Here is a 15,542-nt window from a genome sequence, read left to right as displayed (position 1 = left end):
ACATTTGCAATAAAGTATTTTTTCATTACCCAGTCAAGCCAACTCCAGACTTTTATTTCTAAAAACTGGGTTCCTTATCAAATCTTACTATCTTAACCTTGTCTGAACTAGTGCTTGTAAGTATATCAGATATACATGTCAAATTTCAAAATTTAAAGAATTTGTAGTTCTGTCTAACAAATTTTTACCTAAAAATGTTTTTAGAACTGATACTTCATTATCATAAAACATCCAATGTAATTTGCAAATGGAAAATGAAATAGAAGGGTAGAATGTTTTTTTCTGTGTCTTGCCTGTGTCAGAGTTGAAAACTAACAGCAAAATTTATTGTATTTTGACAACCACAGAAATCTAAAGTGTGGTTTTCAAACATTTGGAATACAAACTTTATAACTTACTAAAACACAGTAAAGAAATAAGTTCCTGGTCAGGACTTGAAACTAACATTAATGAACAGTACAATATATAAATCCAGGTTGATAATGTTTCAGTAAATCAATAAGTAAAAGAATCAGGTAAAAAGAGATACAGATAAACACAGAGAAATAAAACAATAACAATATCCCGTTATATTTAACCTACAAGGTCACAAACAATATTCAGTAATAATCAGCGATAATACTGTTCAGGTATATCTTGTTACAGTTCAGTGTAGGGTTTTTATTCACATGTTAGTTCAAGAGATTACAGATCCTGTGATCATAATTTATATGGTCTTTTGTACCATTAGTGATATCTGTACATTGCCACCAGGGAAACTGATGCCAATTGCATAGTAATTCATGCATATTTACTCCAAATAAATGTGATTATTCATAAGATGAGCGAGCATTTTAAATGATACTGAAAATTCATAGACAAACTAAATGGCAGAAGAGATGATACATAATGCTATAACCATCTAAAAACAACTTGCCATCTCACAAACATAAATAAAATGGTTTGAGCTGCAATTGTGGTGTCTTGAGGTATTGACAACAGGGATTTCATGTATGGGTGAGAAGATGATTGATTCTAATACAAAGTTCTCAACACTTAGTAACAAAGTGAAAATCTGTAAATATTTTACTGTTTTTTTTAGACATTATCTTTCCTTAGATGTTTTTGTGTTAAACTATTATTGGTTTGAAAGCTACAGAAATTTTTTTTGTATGACAAGATATTAAGTAAGCTTAATTATATTTAACAGTCACAGTAAGCAACAAAAAATATTCTTATGACTCAAATAAGGTATCTTATTATTTATTGAAAAGCCTCCAGAGGCAGAGCAATGTGTTTGCAGACTTACAGTGCTACGGACATGGTTTCCATAGCCATGGTGGGTAGAGCACAGATAGCCCACTATGTGGCTTTCAGCCGTGTTGGCTGAACAAACAAAATAATTATTTAAAAAAAGAATTATTTTTTACATGTTTTTTATTTCAGCTGATAATATTGTTAATAAAGGACATGATACACAATGTGGTAAATGGAACAGTAATGTTATTGAAAGATGAAGTCTTAAGTCATGTTTGTTATATATATATATATATATATGTGTGTGTGTGTGTGTAGCAAAAGATGGTGACAACTTCAGTTTGCAAAATAAAGTATTAAAGAAGTTTAAAAATGACAAAATGTTAATTTGCAGATGAAGAAAATTGTTTTTGTCTCTTAACAAAATTTCACAGTCTAAAAAATTATAGAAATAGTAATTTGAATTATATTAATTATACGTATATATGTCTGTGTGTATGTGTATATATATATAAATAGAAAGTACTATTTATTAAATTTGTACCCTGTGTCATGCAGTTTACTTATATCTCCAGTGAGAAAGAAACTCTTTGGGTTACCAGTGACCACCCTGATCTGTAAAGGATAAATATCCTGAAGTGTTGTTGAGTAGTTTTAAAATATATATGTATAAAGGTTTTAATTAAATTCCTCATAAAATAATGTGGTTAGTTTAACATTTGTTTTGGTTATCAAAACTTGTATGAAACAACCTTGAAGTGTACTTTCAGATATCAGGTAGAGCATAATTAACTGAAAGTTTCTACAACAGGTCAAATATGCTGCAAAAAATTTAATACTTAACTGAAAATAAAATTATAATTCATAATATTTTAATGCAAGGATAACTATATATCTAGAAAAATTAAAAATTTTGGTATTACTATTATTTATCAGCTTATCTTCTCAACTACTGAGTGTCAGTGATGTTGCTCCAGAACCATGGATTGCAATGGCCTACTTTTGTCATGCCACAAAAAAGGGAACAAGAGGCGTTTACTTTGCCCAGAAAGTAAGCTAAAACTTGGGCATTTATATATATAAGCTCTACATTTGTTCTCTCTTAATGTATTTGATTTGACTTATTTGTAGCAGTTCAGGTTGTTGTTCAGTTGAAACTTTTTCCAAAAATGGCCTTTTCAAAATTGTCTGAAATAAGTTTAATTTTTTGTCACCAGTTTGGTGTGGGGACATTAAATGCACCAATATCTAAGTTTGTTACATTGAAATAGTTGTTTTATTATTAACGTTTTTTTGTACTGTAATAATTACAGTAATACATTGGCTTAATATTTTCAAATAGGTATTATTACTTAATGATACACTATTTCTAAACTAAAAAACTATTGGATTCTGACAAAGTAATAAAGTAATGTTTACAAATAGTGAATAAGTTATGTGTGTGATTTGTTTTAATGGAATCTTGTATTTGGTTTTCTGGAAACTTCTGTACTTCTAGGCCTGCTTGATCAGTCCTCGAAACATTGAAGCTTTGCTGTTGAAAGGGTTTATCCTGACAGAGCTGAAGAGAGTGCAGGATGCTTTAGTTCACTTTAAAGAGGCTTATAAGATAGCTCCATACAGATTTGAAGCTCACAAAGGTGTTTGTGTTTTAGTAAACTTGTACTAATCCCAACACCAAAACATATCTGTTTTGTATTTTCGAGTTTCAAGTTATTTAAGAGTGTTTAACACTGAATTTAAAGTTTAGAAAAATTTTCCTCTCTATTTTTTTTGTGAAAGCACAAACTCTGCATGACAAATTGCTTTTAAATGAATTTTTTTTCATAGTTGTTTTCTTTTCCTTGTGCACAAAAACCATTGATTTATGTTGGTTTCTGTAGAAATGAGATACAAATTTACAGAATATGATAATTAAGTAATATTGATTGAATCTAAAACTGTCAAACACAAGTTACACAGGCCTGTGATGATTTTATTTTCTGAAGATTTAACATGTTCTACAGTAACTCTTATACACTGAATCCAAAAATGAAATTTGTTTTTCTCCATCATATATGGCCCGACATGGCCAGGTGGTTAAGGCACTCGTCTTATATTCTGAGGGTTGCGGGTTCAAATCCCTATTGCACCAAACGTGCTCACCCTTTCAGACATGGGGGCATTATAATGTGATGGTCAATCCCACTATTTGTTGATAAAGGAGTAGCCCAAGAGTTGGCAGTGGGTGGTGATGACTAGCTGCTTTCCTTCTAGCCTTACACTGCTAAATTAGGTACAGCTAGTGCAGATAGCCCTTGTGTAGCTTTGTGCAAAATTCAAAACAAACCAAACCATCACATACAAGTTTTTCATGAAATGTCATTTGTATTTCTACATAAATTAATCATTTTCATTTAAATTGGATCATATTTTGTTATGCTCATAATGTTGACAACCACAGGCTATAGATTTCTCTAGAGGTGAGAGTCTTACCGGTCATTCTATAACCCACAAGAAACACACCCGAAGTATACAGACAGTTAACAGGCTGCATTATGTGCCATTCCTGAATAATATTTTTTTGTATGTGTGCAGTTTGGCATTATTTTTTCTGTTCGATATTATTTATTTGAGCCTATGTCAACAAGAAGCTTTGTAAATGGACCCGTACATATTCTGTTATATTTGTGGTAAATTTGATCTAAGTAAGTTTTTTTCTCTCCCTCAATTGTAAAACATTTTTACTTAATAGAAAAAATAGATAATATTTTTGAAATCTGCATAGCTGTATCATAGAAAATTCGTTATTAAAATGAAAACAACTTGTATGGAATTTTAATTCTTAGGCCTGAATTATCATTTAATTAAACTTTTCTTAAGAAATTCCATTGTTTGTAGCGATATATTTGTGTTTTTATTAGCTATTGTTTACTCATCATGGTGAACCTATAATTGTATAAAGTTTGAAAGATTGGAAATAATTATGCTATTTTTTTATTATTCTGAAGATGTTAAAAATAAATATGAAGTAGCTAAGCCTATCATTTATTTCACCATCTGTTACTAAGATACACCAAATTGGGGGATTTCTGATTTGAGTGTTCAGTTCTAAAGGTTATTGACTTAAATTTTAGTTACTAGTTTCATTTTTAGATAACTATGCTGGTTGCATTTCCATATGAGAAAGCTTTAAAACAAGTATCACAGATTTTCTTATTGGCTTACTTCTTTGCTCATAAACTGCTGTGAATTGAGTTCACACAGGTCATGTGTTACTGTTGTCATGATATCCTTCATGTTTTCAAATAGGTGCTTTCTTCATTTCATTATTCTTGTTTCATCAGACATATGCTTCTTTTAGGGTTGGTAGATGGCTATATGGCCTTGGGGAGAAATCGGGAAGCAATAGTTTATGCCAGCAATTGTTGCAAGCAGCTGGGACAGTCACCTCGAGCTCTTTGTGTAAGTTATTTTGTAATGAAATTGTTATTAAACCATAAATAATTTTAAAAAGAAGGTTATGTTATTACTTGTCTAAAACTGTGTGTTTTAGAATATGTATGTAAACAAATGCAGAGACAGTGTCCTTGAATTTTATTATTATCAATTCTCTCCTTTGGTTTTAACCTTCTTTTTTTTTCCATACCCCAAACTAATTGTCAGGTGGTCAAGGTGCTCAACTCATAATCCGAGAGTTGCGGATTCGTATCCCCTTTACACCAAATGTGATTGCCCTTTCAGCCGTGGGGGCATTATAAAGTGATGGTCAACCCCACTATTCCTTAGTAGAAGAGTAGCTTAAGAGTTGGCGGTGGGTGGTGATGACTAGCTGCCTTCCCTCTAGTCTTATACTGCTAAATTAGGGACGGCCAGCGCAGATAGCCCTCGAGTAGCTTTGTGTGAAATTCAATTCAAAACAAACCAAACTCTCTTTGTTGAAACACAAACTTATAATATACACCGCTGAACTGATTTACTGTCTCCAGCCCCCAGTTTCACAGTAGTATTTCTGAGGGACTTAGAACACAAGAATCAGGATTTTGATATCCGTTGTGGACAGAGCACAGATAGCCCAATACGTAGCTTTGTGCAAAATCAAAAACAAACAAACTACACTTAACTGCCTGTTTGCAAATCCAGTCTAATTGTTTGACCCTGGGAACTATGAACCTGTACATACTAATTTTTACAATAATGGAATTCACTAAATATGGTAAACTTTTAGTAATGTTACAAATTTGTTGGGCGTTAAAGATTTGTTTGTAACTTTCCTGTGTCAGTCTTAGTGAAAAGCTATTTTTCATGCTAAGAATAAACATTCTTCTTCTCATCTTTTAGTTTTAATGTTTTAATTAAGTTTTGAGAACCTTCTCAGTAAATATCAATGTTTTTGTGTGTGTAAACTATATTTTATCCTATTTTCTCAACTTTAATGCTTAAAAGTAGAAAAATCTTCAACTTACAGTAAAAAAAAGTTGAGAAATATGAAATAAAATTAAACCTTGTTTTTAAACTCTTCACTGATTGATTTTTTGGTCAGAAGGTTCTGGTTTAATTCACTGCCTGAACTATTAACCCTTTTACTTTTATGACTGTTAATGTATTTGCACTGAATGATCATCCTTTGGTGAGGAAAGTCATAGTTTGCTGTGAAATATTCTAGTGTGTTTACTAAAATTGTTGCTACAAACAAAAATAAATGTTCTCTATTTATACTTTAGTTAGGAAACTATAGCAGTTTGTGTTATTCTAATGAGTGATAATTGATTGTTTCTTAAAATGCATATTTAAAGTTTACGCAAGGTAATTGGGAGAATCAACAAGAGTTCTGTGTATATGCTTCCTGAGTAAAAACAAATTTCTTAACATTTTAACCAATAGAAATCATTGTATTTTAAGTATATCTTTAACTTAATGCTATGAGTTTTAACACAAATAAACAAATTGAAATATTTGTGTGTAATTAGTAATAATATATACACTTATATACCTACTCATGTAATGTCCTTGTACAGTTTTACTAGATACTTATAAATTAATTTACTGAACATGCATGCTAGATTGTCAACAATAGATTTTTTCCCACCTTTTGATTTTCTGAGTTTGTCAGAAATTATCCATACTATAAATATTGTTGAGCTGTAGCATAGATTTCTCTCTGTGTTATTACTTTACTATAACAAAGGGTGGCTTCAGAAATGTGCTTGTTTTTGAGAATGGGTTTGCTGGAAACAAGTGTAACTGCTAGTGCCTGGATTTCTTGCTTTATTTTTCTGCAGGATTGTTTCTCTTTACAGTACAATAAAAAACAGAAAACACGTCTAATAAAAGACTGAATATTGAAACTGTGATTATGTATAACTCGTAACTTCCCATTCAATTTTGAAAAGGAAAGAACTATATTACTGCAGTTCATGTTTTTCAACCATTCTTTTTGCTACACTTCAAGATGACCTCTCTGAAGTATGCTCTTTGTATAGAAAAATTACAGTTAAATTAGACAATATTACTGAAAGAAAAAAACTTTTAAGATTCATTCAGAAGGTTCTAGAGATTATGTAAGTGAAATATGAAAACTTTAAAATGAATCGAATTAATAGTTGAATTAGTTCTTAATGAAGAAACACATAGTTAAAGTTTCATTTAGTGGTGGGTGGGCATCATTATTTTATGGGGTATTCCTGTAAACGATTCAGGGTAAGACATTTTGGTTAACCATAATACAACTGATTTTTCATTTCATTTTCAGCTTTATGCCTCAGTTTTGGCCAAAGATGCACTTTCAGTTGAAAAGGTAAGAAATTTTTGTATAGCTTTTAAAAAGCTTAATTCACAAAGTTTATGTGTTTTTCTTAATTTTGAAAGGCTGGAGTTATATTTGGTTTTATAAAGTTGCAACATTAGAAGTGCTCTATTATTTATTACCTTTACATCCATAAATTGCTATTAAATGTGTGAGAATCTTAATTATTGGATATTTCTAGGCTAAAACATTACTGGAAAAAGCCCTGAAACAAGATCCTAATTACCTGGATGCAGTCTACCAGATTGTTGAAATTTATGAGCAGGAGAGACAATATCAGAAGGGAATAGAACTGTAAGTATTGTTCTCTATTTCTTAGTTAAATAATAGTAAGTTCTACTATCAGAATGCCCATTTGTTGTTTGGTGAAAACATAATTGCTTGACAAAACTAGTCATTAAAAAAAATCCAATTGTAATTACAGGTTAAAGAAGCAAGCAGAAGTACAGAGTACCTGTAGGCTGCACCAGTTGCTAGGAGACCTTCTTTCCAAAATCAATGAGCATGAGAAGGCCCTTCACCACTTTAGTATTGCCCTGAAGTAAGCATCTATTATTGTTTTCTAATACTGATTCTAACAGTTGGAAGTATTACATTAGTATATTTATACATACAATATAATTAAGGCCAGGGAAGTGTATATTAAAAAGTTGTGTAGGGATGCAAGAATAATAACAACACAGGCTGCATCTGAAGCACATTCTCTTTTTATGAAAGTTAACAGTTTGATAAATATTTGTCCGAAATATTTAGAACTTAAATTTATATATGTTTTGTTACTTGCTCCTGAAGGCTATTACCTAGTGTCGATGATAAATATTTTGAAAAATCCAGTTATTTTGCCTATGAGGTAGCACTAAATGTATTCTAACATCTTGCATTCTCGAGGTACAGTGTACTTGTAGAATGAATTATGGAACTAGAAAGAATAAAGATAAACACTTTTGAATTGTAGACTGTAAATAGGTTTCTACAGTTTTTCACAGGCTTGTGTGAGAATTTTTTTTATGTTTCAGGGAACATTATTTCTTCCTTTTCAGCTTACCGATTCAGAACTTCAAGTAATTTCCACTGAACTATTGTTAGCAGGGATGATAACTTGAGGCTCTTTATTGCTTTTGGAGTATTAATTTCAAAATTGGTTTTATACTCTTTTATTTGTTTGGTTTAGCATGGACCCTACTAACCCAAGAGCATTAGAAGGGGCTCAGCGTGTTGAACAGCATCCAGAATCCCTGGAAGGTTCATATGATGTTGAGGTGGAAGACATAGGTGATTCAGAAACTGGTGTAAGTCTAACCACTTCTCAGTTATGCATTGGTCTCCATTAACCAAATGTGCACAGACACTTGGTTCATTGGACCATCCACTTTAATTGGTTTGAAGATGACTGATAAAGCCAATCTAAGATCCACACATTTTATTTTCAGTAAATATCTTACTGCATTGTACAAATTTGTTGTACCCCAAAATTTGGATATGTTAAAAATATATTTGTACTCAAGTTGAATCTATGAATTGACAATATGAGTCTGACTCAAAATTTTGATGAGTCAGAATCCAAGATGATGTTCATGTGATGAATAAAAATAATTTTGTGTGTCATATCATTTATGTATTGTATTTATATAGCCTCTTGAACCTCCAAGTTCCATATCTATAGTGTTTCTTCTGTATCCTTCTATACTGTGTTTGGTATTTGTTTCCTTATACCACAGGTCGTAGCTAAATCGGCAATGTTTGGTAAAATCAATAGTTTATATCTCTGACGTTAAATATGTAATACCATGTGGACTGGGACTTTGTAAATGGTCATGGCATGTGCACTTTTACCCCTGTCCATGCACTTAGATTTGTTTTGTTTTTGTGATATAAGTACTGATTATTTTCATTATCTATTCAACATAAAATATTTCCATTTTACTTGAACGTTATCCACCGGAGAGAATTTATATTTTATATGAAACTACTATTTTAAAATATTATTACTTTAATCAGTTTTCAGTGATTTTTGATAAGCCATTAGGGACTACTTTGGATTAAATTCTTCTCTAAAAAAATATTTTTATAAACCATCTGATAAACGTGTGAAAAATGTAGTTACAAAATGATATTTTTATATGTTTAGCATGTTAAGACAAATGAAAATAACACTATAAAAGCTTACCATAGGGGCACTACAGTAGCAATGTAGTAGGAGGTTTTGTTATTTAGGTGTTTTTACATCTGCACAAAATAAAAGGAAATCATTTGATGAAGAAGTACTTGTTGGTGATGGTTATATCTTTGAGAACTCTAATGTGTATTCTGGAAATTTTTTATACATAACAAGAACATTTGAATATTTTTTGTTACCTTTGAATAGAAGGATGGCTCAGAATACAAGTATGTGTAAGTATAAGTTAACTTTTATATTAGGAGTTAAAAAAAATTTTTTTGGCAAAATTAAGGGCACAATCTTTTTGGTAGTCCCAGCCAACTAGTGTCTACAACCTTGATGATGGTAACTGTTGTATTCTTCCTTTTCAGAGTTTCAAGTAATTTCCACTAAAATTTTGTCAGCAAATAAAATATCTCCACTACCTTTTTGGAGATTGAAATAAAGGTTTTTTAACTGCTATGTGACCAAATAGTTCATTCTTGTTGAGTTTTCTTGGTACTGTTGATCTGAACACTTTTCTGTCATTTTGTACTATATGTAGTCTGAGTGGAAGTACTTTAATAAGTGCAGACAGCCTTTTAGATGTTGTTGCAATGTATTTAATTGTCAAAGTGTCCTCAAGGATTTTGCTTCAAATGTCTCTAATATACTCCTATAAAATTCCTTTAGAAATATCTTTTGATTTGTCAAATTCTTTTTATCCATCTTAGTTACAACAAGGGGTGCACTTAAGGACATTTTGTTGTATGCTCAACTCACAATCTGAGGGTTGCAGATTTGAATTGTCATCACCAAATGTGCTTGTCCTTTCAGCTGTGGGGTGTTATATATTATGGTCAATCCCACTTATTTTTAAAGAGTAGCCCTTGAATTGGAGGTGCAAAGTGTTGACTAGCTGCTTTCCCATTAGTCCATCTCTGCTAAATGAAGGGTGGCTCACACAAATTGCCCTTGTGTAGCTAACGAATAAATTCTGATTTTGGTCTTTTTGTTTCTCTATAATGTAATGGAATCCACTTTAATGATGGATGATTTAAATAATGTCTTTTATTTCCATTAAGTCTTCATTGTGAATTAACTTTCATCATATTGTGGTATGGGTTCTAAATACTACTTTGATTTTCTGCTGCTTACATATTCTGTGTATGTTTTGTAGAGATACCCTGATATAGGAGAAAGGAGTTATGTGCCATCTATGATTTACTGAAATCGTCCGTACAAGGTTACCACTGACAACTAACTGCTAGATATGTTTTACATATAATGCTACCATCAATATGTTAGCATACTCACATACTGAAACTTAGTCTGTCTTGTAGAAATATTGTGAAAGCAAACATGACCTCATGTGATGTAATGATCAGGTTCAGTTTTGCAACGTCTTAAATGTTACAGACACTCCACCAACAGCTTGCAAATGATAGAATTAACAATGACTGCCTCACCTAACAACCTCTTTGATAATTCAGATTAGGGATTTGAGTGCATTTTATTAAAATTATTTTGAATACGTAAATCAGGAAGTAATGTAACAACCACAGTCAATATACAGTTGTATCAGAACTATGTCTCAGTATTGTGCAACATATTGGAGGTAGTCAGTTGCTGGTTACATTTGGGAAGGGTGTGCAACAGCCAGATCTGCTATTTGTCTTCTCAGGTCTTAAAGATGTGTTCAGGTCATGGATTCAGAATTTCTGGGATGGAATACCCTTTATGTGTTATGTCATTGCAAGATAATAAAAAGGCCCACCTATGGGCTCACTCTTTTTGAGCCTCATGGATATCCCCATGTGTCCTGTGCTTTATAGTTGTCACCATGTGTTCTGCATTCCGTGGTTATCATGGTGCTACCCATGCTGTATTGTTGTCACCACTTTTTGTGTGCTCTGTGGTTATCATGGTATTTACCATGCTGTATAGTTATCACCATGTGTTGTGTGTTATATGGTTATTGCTGTGTGCCCTCTGCTTCATGGTTATCATGCTGTATGATTATGTATCACCATGTATCTTGTGCTACAAGGGTTATTTCCATGTGCCTTACACTTGATGATAGTTGTGTATCAGAAACATTTTATCTAAATATACTTCATTCATACAAACAAAAATGTGTCTTCTCAATCATCATATATGTCAAACTGTTGCAGGAATAGATTTTATGACCAGCAAAAATTTGCAATGGGTCCTGAAATATATGTAAACAAACATATACAACTATAAAACAGTTATGCATCTAGCCAGATTGCCAAATATTACTTAGTCCATAATATCAGACTCATAAACTTTCAATTTGAAAATAGTGTAATGTGAAAGACAAATAGGTTGATTCTTGTTCATGACTTTGTTCATTGAAGCTTTCAGATCTTTGTGTCATTGGTATCCATAGCTTTATCAATTTTTTTTAGAGTTCATTGTTTCTTTTGAAGTGTTTTTATCGAGTCTTGTTTGTAACTGTTATATAAAGTAAACTAAATCTTGTCAAACTTTATTTTTTTCTGTTGTGTTTAAGAAGCTAAACCTATAATTTATTACTGTATTATGCATTAAGCTTGTGAATGTTTCTTGTAATTTTAGGGAGAATTAGAAGAAAGTGAAGTCGAAGCTGTCTGGTCTGATGTAGAATACTCATGAGAAACAAACACTTGTTCCTTCTTCCATTTTTTGTTTGCTTTGTGAATGAACCTTCTATTACAAAAACAAAAATGAAACTTGGAAACTACAGCTGAAACTATTATGACATTCATTAACATCAATACTACTGAAACTGTTGTAACATTCATTAATATCAATACTACTGGAACTGTTGTAACATTCATTGATATGAATACTCCTGAAGTTATTGTAACATTCATTAATATGAAAGTTGAGGTAAATTGGTGGCTTACAACATTTATGTTTATGATCTTTTGGAGCAAAGATTCCATCTAAATGTATATTCATAAGTTCTGTGTACAAATACAAAACTGTGACTCTGATCTGTGATGTTATTGTTAGAATAATTAGTGAATAATAACTGGAAGTTTCATTTAAATGAATATCCAACAATGAAGTGTATAATATTGTTTTACTTTAAGTATTTTCTGAAGATAAACATATGTGTAATTAAATTTTGAAAGTTTTTTTTTTTAATATCCAAGTTAGTAGTATTCTTATATAGCTGGCCATTAATTACTGTACCCTAAAATTATGTAAATATTTTCACATGTATTTTGCATTTCAGTTGATTGATTCTAGGCTGTAACAGATTTTATAAGAAAACTGAAATAAGTATTTGTGTTAACAGTTTATGTGACTAATATTTAAAAGAAACTGCTAGAAACTAAATTATTTTTCTTAAAGTTCTATTTCCTATCAGTTTTATTTTTGAAAGTAGGGTAATTTTTACTAAGAAGTAAATTTTTTAATTAATTTTTTGTCTTATTAACTATTGCATACTTTCTAAGAAAGTTGACATTTGACTTCTTTGTACATGAAACTCTTCAAGAGCTGGTAGGATCCAATCAACACTTGTATGTATTGCTAGTGTTTTGCAAAAATGAAACTATTGGATAAAGTGGCTTTGAGCTTGAGAATTATGTTCTACACATTGTATAGCATCTGGAAATAAAATATCTTATGTTTGTATCTGATATTTATATGAATTCATAGCTTTGAAATTTCAAAAACATTAAAAAATTCTTACTTTTGTTGTACATTCTAATGACTGATACTTATGTCTTCGTATATTCTTTTAAAACTTTCATATGGGTGTTGTCTTTGTTCTGGTGTGGAAAACAAGACACATGTTTCACTGTACTTACAGTGACTGGTGTAGAATAAATAAATAAATATAAGTTGCTGTTCCCAAGTTACAAGCACGTCAGAGTTTTAAGCATCTGCAATCTCCTTGCATTTTTTCAAAAGTTCATTCAAGTTGGATACTTTTGACATACCATAAGTTGTGAGCACCAAATGTGCACTGCAGTGGTTTTTGTTTTGTAAAAGAGTAGCCCAACAGTTCGCAGTGGGTGGTGATGACTAGCTGCCTTTCGTCTAGTCTTTCACTACTAAATTAGGAACAGCTAAACCAGATAGCCCTCGAGTAGCTTTGCACGAAATTTAAACCAAACCATGCAGCATTTTAAACAGTAAATATAAAGTTTAATCACTTGTATATAATTATATGTACTTTCTGAAAATCCACATAAGCAGTAACCTTTTCCTGTGTTTTTATTTTATCCTATTTCAAGTTCTATGTGTTGTAAATATATTTTGAGGCATAAACATCAGATTATAATAAGAAGGGGCAGCTCAAAGTTATATGGAGGTTTGTTCATATACATTCTAATTCAAAGAGAGCTGGTTTATTGTAATATGGGCCTAAAAATCTCTTATTGTAGCCCACATGGCTGCATTTATCCCATTTATTTTCCTCTTAAAAGATGTAAGTGCACTATTAAACTTTACGTTTGAAAAGGTGTAAGGTTTTATAAGATATTTGTCTGTGGGTCTATGTTTGTTTGTTTTTGAATTTCGCGCAAACCTACATGAGGGATATCTACGCTAGCCGTCCCTAATTTAGCAGTGTAAGACTAGAGGGAAGGCAGCTACTCATCACCGCCAACTCTTGGGCTCCAACGAATAGTGGGATTGATAGCACATTATAACAACCCCACGGCTGAAAAGGCGAGCATATTTGGTGCGACGGGGATGCGAATCCGCAACCCTCGGATTACGAGTCGCACGCCTTAACCCACCTGCCTTGCCGGGCCTCGTGAGTTTATGTATTTAAATGCATAATGTCTTTAGAAATACTAGAACGAAGATAATCTACTTTGTTTACTCGTCAAAATGCTTATCCTCGTTTTCATGACGACCTCGCCAACTATACAAGGAAAACAATGTCTTGGTGTATTATATAAACTTCGTAAACATAGTAAAAACTTTATAGAACTATAACATTAGGTACAGATCTAGATTAACAGAGTAGGCCTACTAAATCTGGTAATTATCCCTACCATTAGAAACAAAATTAACATATAAAACCAACAAGTCTGAGGCCCACATCTTTTCATTGAACTAAACTGTCATCAATAAATGATCTTTGTGTTATGCACGTTTTCAGTTATTCAAGGCAGATGTTGCTTTTCAAAACGAATATCGCTGAAGTGAAACCATACGTTGCCGCGACCATTATTTTCATCATATTGTTTAACGCTTTCGAAGCATACGTGACAGTAACTTTTTTTTCCCTGGAAGAGAGAGATAAAAATGCTCCTGGATAATGGGCTTCATAAGCTGAAATATAAAATTTTCACCGGTACTAGTGCTTGTGTATTCCCTTCGTATGAGTAAAGTTATACGAAATAGCTCGAGCAATCTACTTTGCAAATACATCAAAACCAGACGTTGGCTTACCTGACCTAATTGCATTGACTTTCTTGTTCTATAATTGATAGTACGTCAAATTCGCTAGTATACGCAGTATATGAATTTTGTTTGTTTTTGAAGCCATCATACTTGCCGTCCACAATGTTGTGCCTAAAATTAAATCTTAATATTTTCAGAGTAAACTGTGCTATATTTGTTCGATCCTGTAACAATATTTAGGTTAAAGAGGCAGCAACTAATGTATTCTCAAAATAAACAGATAGCTGTATGAGTTAACTGTAATAATTGATAGCGTGGTTTCTGAACGTGTCAATCTTGGTGTTTAATTACTTTTTTTTATTATAGTGTCATTTTGATTCATACGATAATATAACGGTTAAGTTTTAAGAGAAAATTTCACCCACTTTGTTGTAAAAAATTCAGTTAAAGAAATTGAGCTCATCCTTTTTTTGATTTCGACTCAGTTCGACTTTTATACATTCCGACCAACGATTACAACTTAACAAGGCCATTCCAGAGGCTATTTGTCATCCTCCTGCAACATTTATGGGCTGAGACACAGAAACATAATACTTTTGGCCAGCAAAGAATGTTTCAGTCGTTGATTCTTTCAAATTGGACGTACCACAACATCCCTTGTGTCAGGATGGATATTCTCTGTTACAGAAAAAAAAAAAACATAAAGGCAACTGCAGTGGTTCTATGGATCGGTGTTTATGCAAAACTGTATAGAAAGTAACTAAATGAAAAATTATTGAAATTACATATAGAAAACACAGTGTACACCCACATATTACACCGATGTACATGTCCCGAACTTTCGGCTATGAGAACATTTTAAAAGTGAAAGACTGAGAATCAGTCGTGTTAAGAGTAGGCGCCAGATGTAGCTGATTTATTTTATTGTCAGACGATCTTGGCCCGGCATGGCCAAGCGCGTAAGGCGCGCAACTCGTAATCCGAGGGTCGCGGGTTCGCGCCCGCGTC

General features: G+C 32.2%; 1 protein-coding gene across 4 annotated transcripts in view; it reads left to right on the top strand.

Annotated features, from left to right (window-relative positions):
- APC7 (anaphase-promoting complex subunit 7) overlaps window positions 1-12,814 on the top strand; it is a 43,224-nt gene extending 30,410 nt beyond the window's left edge. For 3 of the 4 annotated variants that reach the window (XM_076508067.1, XM_076508069.1, XM_076508071.1), the window contains 8 exons: window positions 2,173-2,287; window positions 2,735-2,876; window positions 4,580-4,680; window positions 6,968-7,012; window positions 7,203-7,315; window positions 7,446-7,562; window positions 8,193-8,310; window positions 11,760-12,814. In XM_076508067.1, the coding sequence (XP_076364182.1) occupies window positions 2,173-2,287; window positions 2,735-2,876; window positions 4,580-4,680; window positions 6,968-7,012; window positions 7,203-7,315; window positions 7,446-7,562; window positions 8,193-8,310; window positions 11,760-11,816 (808 nt within the window). In that variant the 3' untranslated portion in view covers window positions 11,817-12,814. The remainder of the gene's footprint in view (window positions 1-2,172; window positions 2,288-2,734; window positions 2,877-4,579; window positions 4,681-6,967; window positions 7,013-7,202; window positions 7,316-7,445; window positions 7,563-8,192; window positions 8,311-11,759) is intronic. The other variant, XM_076508068.1, reaches the window with a different exon arrangement.
- The last annotated feature ends 2,728 nt before the right edge of the window (window positions 12,815-15,542 follow it).

This window comes from Tachypleus tridentatus, chromosome 6 (genome assembly GCF_004210375.1).
Source record: "Tachypleus tridentatus isolate NWPU-2018 chromosome 6, ASM421037v1, whole genome shotgun sequence".
Lineage (NCBI taxonomy): Eukaryota > Metazoa > Arthropoda > Merostomata > Xiphosura > Limulidae > Tachypleus > Tachypleus tridentatus.
The sequence above is the reverse complement of the archived record's forward strand: the minus strand, read 5'-3'. Positions and strand labels throughout refer to the sequence as shown.